The 13,270-nt window shown below is 42.4% G+C and overlaps 1 protein-coding gene across 1 annotated transcript; it reads right to left on the minus strand.

Moving 5' to 3' along the window:
* Nucleotides 1-4,536: 4,536 nt before the first annotated feature.
* On the minus strand, nt 4,537-11,574 carry morn4 (MORN repeat containing 4; the record flags this gene model as incomplete). Its single annotated transcript, XM_080450005.1, has 4 exons — nt 4,537-5,032; nt 5,226-5,335; nt 6,388-6,502; nt 11,496-11,574. The coding sequence occupies 4 exons, from the start codon at nt 11,572-11,574 to the stop codon at nt 4,884-4,886; spliced, it is 453 nt and encodes a 150-aa protein (XP_080306131.1). The 3' UTR covers nt 4,537-4,883.
* Between the last annotated feature and the right edge of the window lie 1,696 nt (nt 11,575-13,270).

Genomic DNA, 13,270 nt, shown 5'->3' on the forward strand with positions numbered 1-13,270 from the left:
CAACAAAAGTATAGGGTACCAGAGTCCCCCAGAGGTGTGTACTAGGCCCCCTTCTTTTGTCCCCTCTACACATTGTAGAGGGGGCTTTGCTGTCGAGTCGACACCAAATCTCTCCGCCGAAATCTTTCATCAAATTGTTCACCCCAGAATAGGGGAGGCTAGGGTTCAAGTGGTAAAGGTCATTGGCACACGTGGAAATAAGACAACTTGGCTGGGAGATCTTGCAAATTTCAATTCTTCCAATTACACAAACACAAGAACAGCCATTGATAAGCCCAGTGGTATCCAAATTCACCACAGTATCCTTGTTTTCCACACACACACACACGTTTTTATTAGATACACAAACCTTCCCCACAGTGTGATACACAACCCAAACCTATTTCAGAATAATGTGTAAATACTGTGCGGTAATCTTGTCTAAGAGCACTCGGATCAACATTATGTTGGTAAGGTGGGGTTGGCGAAAGGGCCTTTCTGTGTGGAGTTTGCATGTTCTCCCCGTGTCTCCTAGGGTAGGTACCCTCACAAAAACATGCAGTAATCCTGGTCACTATACTGCCTCCCCCTGGCCAGCCGGGGCGCCTGATGGAGGGGAAGGGAACTGGTTGGAATAACGTGTTCCTTCCACGCGCTACATCCAACCTGGGAAACTCTCCCCTGTCAGGTGACAAGAAGGTCAGTTGGCTCTCATGCATTGAAGGAGGCATGAGCTCGGCCCTGGCCTCCCTAGGTTGGCAGAGGGAAGGTAGTGCCCAGGATTACATAGACAATTGGCACTGGGTGTAAAAAATAGGGTTACAAAATCGTGGGATAAAAAATAAAAAAAAAACATGTTGGTAAAGCAGAAACGGGTAACCATAAAGGTAGGGTAAGTGATATATTTTGGTTAAAACAAAAAGTATTTTGTTAAAAGGTTAAAATACTATATTCTGATAGTAATCATTGCTATGGAGTGTTTTTTCAGTAACAGATGTCTCCCTGTCTCTCCAGCTCTTTAATAAACAGAAAATACATTTTTCGGTAGGTGTCAAAATCTCAGCCAATCAGGAGAAAGTACCCATTTTTAAGCTTAATTTGTATAGTGTTCCAGTTCCAATTTTGCATGCTCATTTCTTAGTGTCATCACTTCCAATTTCACTTGTTTAATCTGTATCCTGATTGAGTTCTCTGTCCTGGTTGGATAAAATTGGAAATGAAACTGAAACTGAAACGAAAATGAATTTTCTGTTTAATAAAGAGGTGGAGAGACAAGGAGACTCCTAATACTGAACAAACACTCTATAGCAATGAGTACTATCAGAATATAGAGCTATTTAACAAATATTTTAACCAACGCAAATCACTTACCCTACCTTTAAGTAAAAAATGTTAGTACTTTTCCCACCACTGGTAAATACTGTGCGGTAATCTTGTCTAAGAGCACTCGGATCAACATTATGTTGATAAAGCAGAAACAGGTAACCATGGTAATTCCCAGACAGGTGAAAGTCCAGGAAGGCAGGAACGCATTTAAAAAAAAAGAGCACCTTTTGTGTGACTCCTGTGAGGAGAGCGTGAGAAGCAGCACCATGTTGGAAATGGGGGTGTGGTTCTAGTGTAGATGCCAGTCCACTCACCCACTGTGTAGGCAGAAAAAAGCTATTGACGAGATCAGTGGTTCTCAAACTTTTTCATGTCGAGGACCCCCAAATTAATGTGTATTTGCCCGCGGACCCCAATGTCACAATAATGTATTTTGTGCCAGGAAGTGGGACAAGATTTGTGTTGTTAAAACGTTTTTTTTTTGTTTTCAATCCAAATGTTTCAATATATTTTTAAATAGCCTTTCTATGGTTAAAGTGGTTAAAGTGATGCTATATTAACTCATTTTGCTGGGGACCCCCTGGAAACCCCTCAAGGACTCTGAGAACAACCGGACTCTGAGAACAACCGGACTAGGTTGGGCACAAAATACTGTTTCCCAAGGCTGGTGTGATCACCCAGTGCTAGACAGAGACAACCACCATTGCTTTTACGTTGCTTATTATAGGCTGCTAATTAGAATATACCAAACAAAGAATCAGCCAAGATTTAGAATAATAAGGTATGATAAACTCTGACTATCCAGCAGAGAAATGTTTAATGGTTAATAAGGGCTGTTTTTGATCAACTCAGTTGATCACTTCCCAAACCCTGGAATAGATGTTATGATGGAAAAAACAAATCCCCATACATTTTGTGTAATAATTGTAGTCTTTGCACGCACATCACTGTGAACAGGCATATATGGAGCGAAATGTCTCAATATCATGATTAATGTGCTTGTGGATATAGTACATGGTGGATGTAGTACATGGTCAGGTCTGCCTCTCCCACTTTAAAAGTATGTTCATATTTTTCTAATTGTGCAGAAAACTACAGTATCACATGGGGGGGGGGGGGGAGTCGAGCACAGGCCTGAGAATGTAACATTTAAATTCAGGGGCTGTGACAATCCAGAATCAAAAACAGTAAATTGAAAATGATTGGACTAATATTTTGCAGCAGACTCCCACTCCCTCCCCCCCACCCCACGCCACAATTATATCTCATAACAGCCTCCAACCCCCCACCCCCAACGGCATCGGTCCTTATTGAGCTGTGCAACTGTGACTAATAACAAATGTTAACGACAGTGAGATCATAGAAACTCAATGCTCCCCCGACCACTTGATTGTCTTTGGTCGAGGCTCTGCCGAGGATGCGACCATATAGACAGAGCTGTCCACAAAGAAATGCTGCTTTATAAGGCCTTTTTATAACTGTTCAAGTACAATGCATTGTTTTGGTATCACAGTATGAATGCAACTGGCTATAATGTTCATAGATTCTTAGCAACGCCTTACAATATCCAAACACACCATTATCATAAATAACACTTTACACCATTATGAAACTCTCATTACCAATAAAAACATAGAGGTCAGTACAAAGTTATCAGGGTTCCATTTGTAAAATAAAAAGGGGGGGGTTCTTATGCTCTACACACTTTTAATACGACAAATAGCAAAAAGCAGATCTACAAGCTCGCAACACGTCGCATTGTGGCAATCAAAGCAGAGGCATGGATCCCCCCCAGCAAATCGAACCCTGAAAGTTCACTAGTCTATAACTGGATGAAAATAACACTTCACAGGTTGGAGGGGATTAAACAATTAACATATCTATTCGATTTATCCCTACTTTAAAAACAGCTGCCTCTATTAAGTTCCATGTCACTAAAACGACAATTTTTTTTCACAATTATTTTGCAACTAGCCACGCTACGAAGTCAGACGTGACATAATTATCCTGCCATGCTTGATATATCCCACATCGTTTCCACTGGGATGGCAACGCGTGGGATCTAAAAGCTCTTAAGAGCTACGAGCTTGTAGATCTGCTTATTTTCTGTGCTTTTGTGCGACACTCTTGTATGATTAAGTAGGGCATTAATTTACGGAAAAACATAAAAAGTTGAAATATGGAGGTACAAGGTTTCAAAGAGTGAGCAGAACTGGACTCCTGGGTGATTGGAGCAGAAAGCCATAATCAGCATCAGGAGCTTGTATGTCCCAAAAGAAAAAAAAGAACCTGTGTTCCAATGGATCCATTGCAGTTATTATTTAGTCACAAGCTATTGTTAATCATTTTCATTGATTAAATATTTATAAAACCCACTGACTTAGCCACTTTAACTTTTTTCAAAAATAGCAAAAAATAGCTGATCTACAAGCTCACAAGGCGTCGCGATGCAACATGTTATGGAGACAAGGTATCTGCCCGACAGCCATGAAACGCCTTACAAATTGCCTTACTAGAATGACCAGTCCAGTCCCTCTCTGCCTACCCCCTCCCCCCCTCACCTGATATGTTGCTTTTGAGAAACCCACTCAACACATTCAAATGGGGGGGTAGGGGGAAGAAATAGCTTGTTTAAGGCAAACGTGATCTCTGATCTTCCAAAAGCATAAACATTGCAGTGTTGATTGAGATATGGAGCATCACACTGCCACGATATGAGCTGCAAGCAGTTTGGTTTTCTGTCTAAAGTGACCGTTTTGTAACTATTCCATCTATACAGGAAACAACTCATTCAAGCCACACTGGAGGGAACACTTGACTTACAAACATCATGTGATGGGACCTCTTTCACTGCAAGGTGAGAAAACGCTGGCTACCCTCAAACAGCACAATAATGGCACTTTTCCACGGCATGGTGCCGGCTCAACTCAGCCGTCTTTTTTGTGTTTTTCATTAGGCAAAATTACCTGGTTCCTTTTTAGAGTGTATAAAGGGGCAAGCTGTATAGAACAGTGTTTTTCTATATGTATTTTCCCCAAAATGTTATCCAAAGTTTTGGGCCTGAAAATAAATGAATGAATGTCCTAACTCTGGAGTTCCACACGCCTCCAGGCTGGCCTTTTAAGTACAGACATTGCACAAAAACTGTAAATGTGAAATGAATCAATATTTCTCACCTAAAATGGTATCAGAAACAGTTTTTGTTGGACTGTACAGGTGAAACGTTTAGCATTAGCTTTAACTTTAGCATTCTTGGCACTCGATATGATGACCAGCTACAGTACATTGAGGGGGGTGCTATCTGCATGTGCACGAAGCTAGTTAAGTCGAGGAGGTAGGACCATGCAATGGAAAAGCAGCATAAGACACCTTATCAGGGCATGATCCATGATCATCAACAAACATGAGCACGACATATTCCGCTTACGCGTCTTCTGCATTCAAAGCCAAATTGTGAAAGGCAAGATCAAAGGAGATAAGAAGAGAAAGACAGAGATAAGTCGTGGAGGGGGTGTTCTTCAGTATAGAGTCCCTGAGGTCATGCTGGAACCCTGACCATGTCTCCTGGGTCACACGGGTCATAATGCCAGACTGCGGGCATTGGAGGCTGCGGCCTGAGCCTTTTGCACCACTCCCGGACACTTCTCCCTCTTCTGAAGCTTGTGGTTCTCGAATAAGCCCTCGTTCCGCGGCATACCATGTCCACCGTCTGTGAACGTCAACAATCCTGGACACAGGACGAAGGGCACAGAGAGATCAGCCGGAGAGAGGTCAGAGAAAGCAGCGCTGCAACTGATGAAGCCAAATATAAACTTGGTTGTGTGCTGGTGTTGCGCAGCGAAAATAACCAATCTACAAGCTATGTTGAACAGCTATCTTCGTCTAAATTAAGCGTACGCCGTTAATGGAAGCAGACTCACCGTATCCCTCCACACGGCCACTTTTGAACTCTCCTTCAAACGCCATGCCATCATATCGATTGAAGACTCCCACACCCTGGAACTTCCCCTGTGCAAATTCTCCCTCGTACCTGAGGTGCAGTACATACAGTGTGCATGTCATTCCCTGTAACATATTATGCAAATCACACCCCCGCCACTGTGATTTTCACATCACTTGACAGCAAGGCGAGCGCCATGACTGTGTCGGCTGCTCGGCGCGGGCACTGCCTGGTTGAGCGCGCCTCACGAGCCTCAAGGCCTCGCACGTCGACGCACGTGGCTGTCCTAGTCCGCAAGCAGTGGTGGAAGGAATAGGCCATCACCCGTTTCCAAAACTGCATATAAAGTACTTGACAATCGTATGCACGTCAGGCAAGCTACATTGCCGCGTGATTATGGATCCCACCAACGCTCCAGGATATAGACCCGCCTTACCTGTCTGATTGGCTCCCTGGCAGGCATAGTTTTACTGAGGTTAGGGTTAAGGTTAGATTTATGCATAGTCTTACTGAGGTTAGGGTTAGGGTTAGGGTTAGGTTTAGGCATAGTCTTACTGAGGTTAGGGTTAGGTTTAAGGTTAGGTTTAGGCATAGTTGCAAGAGCTGGCGTGGGATCCATAATAACGCTACATTGCCGGCAGCGGGCTAGCTAGCTACTGTACATGGCAACGGATTGGCACACGTCACTTCCACCCAGCCCAAGGGAGGACAGCGTAGCAAATGTAAACGATTGGGTATGCTTTCCATAATTTGTAATGAGGAATAGCATACACACCTACAAACAGTAGGCTCATTACAGGTGTGTGTGGTGCCGGTGAAAACAACTGATTTAACCACTAAAACCATATATCGTCTCTGTCGGGTGGAAACCATTATGTCCAAAACTGTTAGTTTTAAGGATTCAAATAAAAAAATAGATCGACTATTTTTGATACTTTTGTGTGACACTCATTCATTTACGAACAAACACAAAGTTAGAATATAGAGCTAAGAGGTTTCTGCCCAACAGCAACGATAGTTGACCGGAGTCCCCCAGGGCTCTATTAGGTCCGCTCCTTTTTAACTTCCAACGCCAAATATCTTCACCAAAAATAGTCGATCAAATCTTTCTGCCGCTTTCTCCCTCTTCCTCCGGAACACACCTAGATCCATCTGTGAATTGCAGTACACCGGAACCATGGAAGAGCCCGTTCTCGAACTGGCCTGTGTAGCACGTTCCATCCTGGAATTTGAGCTGCCCAACCCCATGCCTCCGACCTGAGGAGGAAGACACACACAACAAAGACATGGACCTCATTACAAAGGAAATGACCTTGAATATCTCCCATGGGTCAGGTATGTCTTTCCTGAAGATTTATGTCCTACCCGGGATTCGAACTCTGGTCTCCCACGCAAGTGCCAAAATGTCTGCAGCTAAACAAAGACGGAAAGCCCGTTTGGGCAGCGGAGATATTACGCTTTGACCTTTTACGCAGTACCTCTTGAAGTATTGCCAGCAGCGATCCTACCCAACCACAGAGTGAGTACCACTAAATGCCTCAATAGAGGAGGACGGTGATCGCTTCCAACCACCGTAGTTGTTAGTTGGTACAAACTGTGTATATTGTATATTAGTATCTTGTATTAACATAATCTACCAAACACATTAGTTAAAATAACATTCACACAAACATATTCACACAAAAAGAGCATTTTAAACCTCTTAACTGACTTTTTAAAGTGTCAGAGGATAAATGGAGGGATGCCATTTCAACATACACTTTGACCTGTGGTTTTATATTCACTTCATACTGTGTGTAAAGCCTGCACATATGTCACATGGGTCAGTACGCGCTGGGATTTAAGTACCGTTCCCCCTATGTCAGCTAAAGGTTTACCACTGAATTAGGAGTCCCATCTGCCTCGTGCGCAGTGGGAATTACAGCGGCCTAAGCCAGCAGGTTTTTTAGCAGGGATTTCTCCTTTAGGATGTTGGCTATGGAAACATGCAAGGAATGTATGTACGTACAGTTACAAATGGATAAAGGTGCTGGAAATTGTATTTCAACACAAATGCTTAAAGCTCTATATTCTTTTAGTAATAATTGCTATAGGTCTCTCCGTCTCTGCAGGTTTTCAATAAACACAAAATACATTTTCAGGTGGTTCACCAATTTCATCCAGTCAGGAGATAGAACCCATTTATCAGCTTCAAATTTTAGTGTTCCAGTTCCAATTTTGTCTGCTAATTTTTTGTTTCATTACTTCCAGTTTCACTTGTTTATCCTGTGTCATATATGAGGTTCTCTCTCCTCACTGGATGAAATTGGTATCCCAACCTGAAAATGTATTTTCTGTTTACTATTAAAGCTGGAGAGACGGGGAGACCCCTGTTACTGAACAAATACTCTATTAATAGCAATGATTACTATCGGAGCATGGAGCTATTTACCACTTATTTTAATAAAATATCACTAAACACACCCTTCAAGGCAATACTGTGTCGGTACTGCTTTACGATTCACAATTGCAGCTGCAGCTTAATCGGAATGCATGTTTATGCTAGCCTGGTAAACCCTCCCTCCGGAAATCTCAATTCCATTTCATTTCAGGAGTGAGTCTGGCCTGATCCGCCTGTCTGCAATATTGGCTGTGCTGGAGTTGGGCGGGAGTAATACCGTTGACTGACAACCCCTTCAGCCAATGATAATTTTTCCCCTTCAGCCAATCAGCAGTTCACCAGTCTTAATGTGACGCGACGGGACTTTTGAGACAGCCATACCCAAAATGGGTTGCCTTTTTCGGGTACAATGGTGTCACTGCCCGCCCCTACCGGTTCTCTAAAAAAAAAATTAAATAGGCTTTGTCATGATTAATTGACCACATATATGAAGTTAAACAACTAAATTCTATCCAAACGATATCTTATAAGTAAATTCCGTGCCTCAAAATAGAAGTTAGAGAGCTTTTTGAAGTAAAAAAATAGCGGAGAATTGGCCGCACAAGAAAAAGATGGCTGCCGTTCGTGTTTTGGGCTCACTCGAACTCGCCACCTGATTGGCCAACGTAAGCTGTCAATCACAGAACAATGAGCGACGACGCTGATAGGCGCGGCCGTTTGGCATACACAGCCAATATTGCAGAGAGGCGGTTCATGCCAGACTCACTCCAGGAATCAAATGGAATTGAGATTTCCGGAGGGAGGGTTTACCAGGCTATGTTTATGCACCCTTCTTTTGCAAACATCCCGGCTGCTACGCTAGACACGGGTACAGACGAGATGGATTCATTTTATTTTCTCACATGACTTTCAAGTGATATTCTTACGTCGCCTCTTTTAAAAGTGGGCATAAAAAAAACGATACAGAAATTAAAATGGGATCAATATTTAGTTGGCTCTTCCAGCTTATGTCTCCAAACATAGGCTGAAGACCAATTTATAATTTACTGACCAATCGTGTCACTCAGCAAAAAGGAATGTCACAGTAGTATGACTAAATCTAAATTTGGCTTACATGAGGACAGATAAATGAATAGGACCACAATGGAAACTAGAAAAAGTGATCCTCGGAGCACAGGTCTCCGCCAGGTCAGGTACGTTATTCTGGCCTCCTGGTGGCGCTATAATAGGCCAATGTGAAAAGGGTGCCAACCGTGCCATTTATTCTTGCATTGACACTGCATTCATGATTTGAGGCATTTTGTTCCAAAAATGTGTTTTTCTAAATTAGACCTGCTGGTGGCGCTATAACAGGCCAATGTGAGAAGGGTGGCATTTCTTCCTCGGCCTAGTGGGAATGTGCGTTTGAAATTTCACGGAAATCGCAAGCTGTGTATACTTTCAGGCTTTTTGTTCAAAACGGACCAATCCTGCAAACTTTGGAAGCCAACCTTAGGCAATGAGGATGGAATATGGGAAATCGGACAGATCCGTGTTGATCACATGACTATAGTGATACTGTGTACCGATTTGCATGACGTTTGGATAAAATTTGTAGGAGTAATATTGCACAAATCGGCCTCCTGGTGGCGCTATAACAGGCCCATGTGGGGCAGAGGTTCTGAATTGGCATCCAGGGAGTGTGTGTGCACAGTTTCGGAGCGACCGGGCCAACGGTGCCGGAGATAAGCTGGTGACAGACGGACACACACACGGACGGACGGACGGACAGGGGGTAAAACATACTCTCTCGCCATGCCTTCGGCCTGGCGGAGACAATAAGTCCCCAGGACTGTTTATCCTTTTAGCTAAAAAATCTGACTGTACCTTGTGCTGTTTACATTTCTGTCTAATAAAGTATTCAATCAATCAATCAATCAAAAGGTCACTGTACTTGTGCTATTGAAGAATCATTCAGGTTTCTTAAAATGTTGAATGAGTTGCTTTCAGGACAGCAGCTGCACTTCTGTAAGAGTTCACTCTCTAATAGTTTAAAGTCTAATCCCAAAGGTTTGACAAAGCTACAGCAGGTCAATCTGGCCGTGGTGGTCATGGGGTGTTGCCAATGCTAGCTAATTAGGATTTGCCTTAATAGCTTGAGCTTTCATGTTCGTCACAGGCACCATTACCTGTGTGCACATGCATGTGTTTGTCTATTGAAACATTATACAATTTACCACCATTTTACGATCATTTTTATTTCAGGTGAACTATTTGACAAGGCATTTCCTTTTTGTTTCCATAAAATCTTCGCCTCTAACCACATTAACCCTGGAATTCCTATTTTGGCCATGCCATTATAGGGGAAAAAGAGGGGGGGAAAGTATTTGAAGAAATGCAGAAAAAAGCTGATCAACAAGCTCACAACGCATCACAATGTGACGTGTTGTCATCGTGTAGATTAGCTATTTTCTCTGCATGACACCGTCGTACACAAAGTACAAAACAGGGCTCGAGTGGCTAAGCAAACATGCCTTCATGTATAAGCTATACTGAGGTGTTGTAGTCACAAATAGCCTTCAGTAGTAAAATATTAAACTCCTTGCAAATTATGTCCATGACCACAAGGAAATAATATTATCCAGGGAACATGTTAGCCTACTCTAGTTTGAACATGGCAAAAGTATTAGTCTAGGTTTTCTGAAGGAAGTGAGTCGACTACAAAAATAAAAGTTAATGAGAACAGTAAAAGTTATCCCAGGCGAAGCATTTAATGAGCTCCAAAGCCATATGGGAACAGGCTGTTACCTTTGCTGGTGGCAAAATGTTCTCTCAGTCTCCTTTGTCCTTGTTAAATTCTTATAATGTCAGTATGCCGGTTCCCTAATTGTGCACCTGAGACTTTGTGCATTCCTGAAACCAATATTGTTAATTGACTGATACTGTAACTGTAGTGCATTTCCCATGTACTGTATCTCTGATTCCATTTACTTACATTTTGCTTACTTTAATTTATAATTTCAAATCAATGGCATAAGTGCAACAAAGCCTGAGGCTGTATCTTGGATGAACACGCTTTGTATTATTCTCTACTGTTGGGCAGAAACCTTTTATGTCCAAAACAGTCACTTTTCAGAAAAGTTCTGTTCTGTTCTGTTTAAAATCCCTGGCGGGATTCATCGCTAAATGAATGCTAATGGTTGCTTGTCAATCAAGAGCGGGGGCGGGGAATGAATGCTATTGGTTGTGTAGCAATCAAATCATCCCGCCCCTCCTGGAGCATAACCTACTTTATCGCATATCATGATGATTGAAAGAAGACTTTAAACTAGCGACTGGAAGCATATAGTATTTATGACCATGTTAATTAAGGTAATAAAATCAAGTCTAAAGTTCATCAAAAACCCACCCAGTTGAATGGAGAAAACATATTTCTGACACCAGCAGGGGTAAAACAGCAAAACTACAGGCCATTCATATGAACTGTCACTTCCTATATAGACTCAATTTCAAAGCAGGAAGTTGGGCCCTTGGTCGCAAGTCACATTGTGAGCTTGAAGATCGGCTATTTTTGGCATACAACATCGTCGTACGATAATAATAGACAATAGAATAATAGATAATATGATAATATATAGTGAAAACTGGACTAATAGCGCTTGAAGGTTTAAGCCTAGTTTTTACGTTGTACTTTTTACTATGCAGATACATGCTGGTTACTTGTTCACATGTTAATAACCATAAATTATAAGAATGTTATTTAGATGTTGTTTAGACCATGTGGTTACCACACATTTCTTTTTCTCGAGACCCAAAAGAGAAATTTTATGTCTCCCGGGACCCAAGCGAGTGAAAATAGCAGATCTACAAGCTCACAAGGCGTCGATTCACAGTGTGTCTTGCCTTCCTTCCATTCGCCGTGGTACTCCTCTCCACTGGCGTAGGTGAAAGATCCTCTGGTCAGAGTCATTGTCGCCCCTCCTGCAGTGCACACATACAGTACACAAGAAAACGTTACGCCAGTACTTGTAAAACATAATCTGGTCTGGAACCAGGCTAGGAATGAATGGGATCTTCATATGCAGAGGGAAGATATTTACATTTCCAACCAAATGACCTTGCTTTTCTATCATTAAGGGTTCTAGGAAATAAAGCAGACACACATATTACAAAAATGACAGCTGATTGTCTATGACATTATGCAGTAGGGATGTGATAGATTCAGGGTTTTGCTATTTGATTTCGGCACGCAACCAGGGGCGGATTAACCCTTCGTGGTGCCCGAGTTTTGTCAACGGGGGGTGGGGGGTTGGTTCGGTGCCACCCGGGACGGTTTTGTCAACGAGGGGGGGGTTTGGTTCGGTGCCCCCTGGGACGGTTTTGTCAACGGGGGGGGGGGGGGGGGGGGGTGGAGGCTGCGCAGAATAAAAGGACGCTTCACCGGCGCGTTTCAATGTTGTAGCGCTCCTTTAGCAGCCCTCCTTCTAAAAAAAAAATGTCACGCCGTTTGGTGCCCCCCCCAGGTTGGTGCCCTGTGCTTCAGCACCTGAAGCCCGTTGGATAAGCCACCACTGCACGCAACCCATTTTGGGTCACATTTTGGGACCCGTTTCTATGGGCCGTGAGTAAATATCATGTTTTTTTTTACATTTCCAAAAAAGACTATTTTTGATTTTGTTCCCCAATTTTTTTCAAACAGCTTTGAAACATTTTCCAAAAATATAACAAAAATGTGAAAATGTTTCATAAATGAAAAAAAATGAAAAAAATAATCAAACATATTATATTAAGTGATTAATCCATGTATTTTTGTAAGTTTGTGGTCTGGGGAACCACCAAATTTGAGCTGAAAACATTTGCTGCTAAAAACAATCAACAATAGTTATTTGACAATGTTTTAGGCTACCGAGTTGTAATTCTAGCCATGCTGCCTACTTGAATTATTCATCAAGCTCACAACATGATTAAAACGGTTCAATAACTAACTTGTGAAAGGCCCTTGTTACAGTATGTCAAAGCTGCAATCCGGAACTAGGTATGTCCTACCTGGGATTCGAACCCAGGTCTCCCGCAGGCAACTACAATTTAGGCTACATTTGCAGTGGTGGTGGTGGAGGTCTCACTACTTTACATTGAGAAAATGTGGACCATGGTGTGTCGGGTAGGAGGCGGACAGCTATTGGTTGACAATGACAAGCAGTACTGCCAGAAGCTCATAAGCGCAAAAATCTCCCCTGGTGGTCTCTCAGTCATGAGGGAGAGACCGGAGGGTTCGAATCCGGGTAGGGAAAAACTAAGTTACTGTTTGCAGCTTTTGCGCCGTAGTATGAGGGTGGTGCTTGTCAAAAGGGACAGATCTACAAGCTAACGACCAGTGGTGTAAAGTAACTAAGTACATTTACTCAAGTACTGTACTTAAGTACAATAGGTATTTTTTACTTTACTGGAGTATTTCCAATGTTCAGCCTACTTTTACTTCAACGCCACTACATCTCAGAGGCAAATATTGTACTTTTACTCCACTATAATTATTTAAAAACTTTAGTTACTTTAGTTAGTAGATTTTGATTATTATTACAAAACATACATTAGCCACTTCAGCCATTTGAAAATAGCAGATCTACAAGCTCACAATGGCGTGAGCTTGTAGATTTGCTATTTTCAAA

Source organism: Gymnoscopelus braueri, assembly GCF_963280865.1.
Source record: "Gymnoscopelus braueri genome assembly, chromosome: 14".
NCBI classification, from domain to species: Eukaryota; Metazoa; Chordata; class Actinopteri; order Myctophiformes; family Myctophidae; genus Gymnoscopelus; species Gymnoscopelus braueri.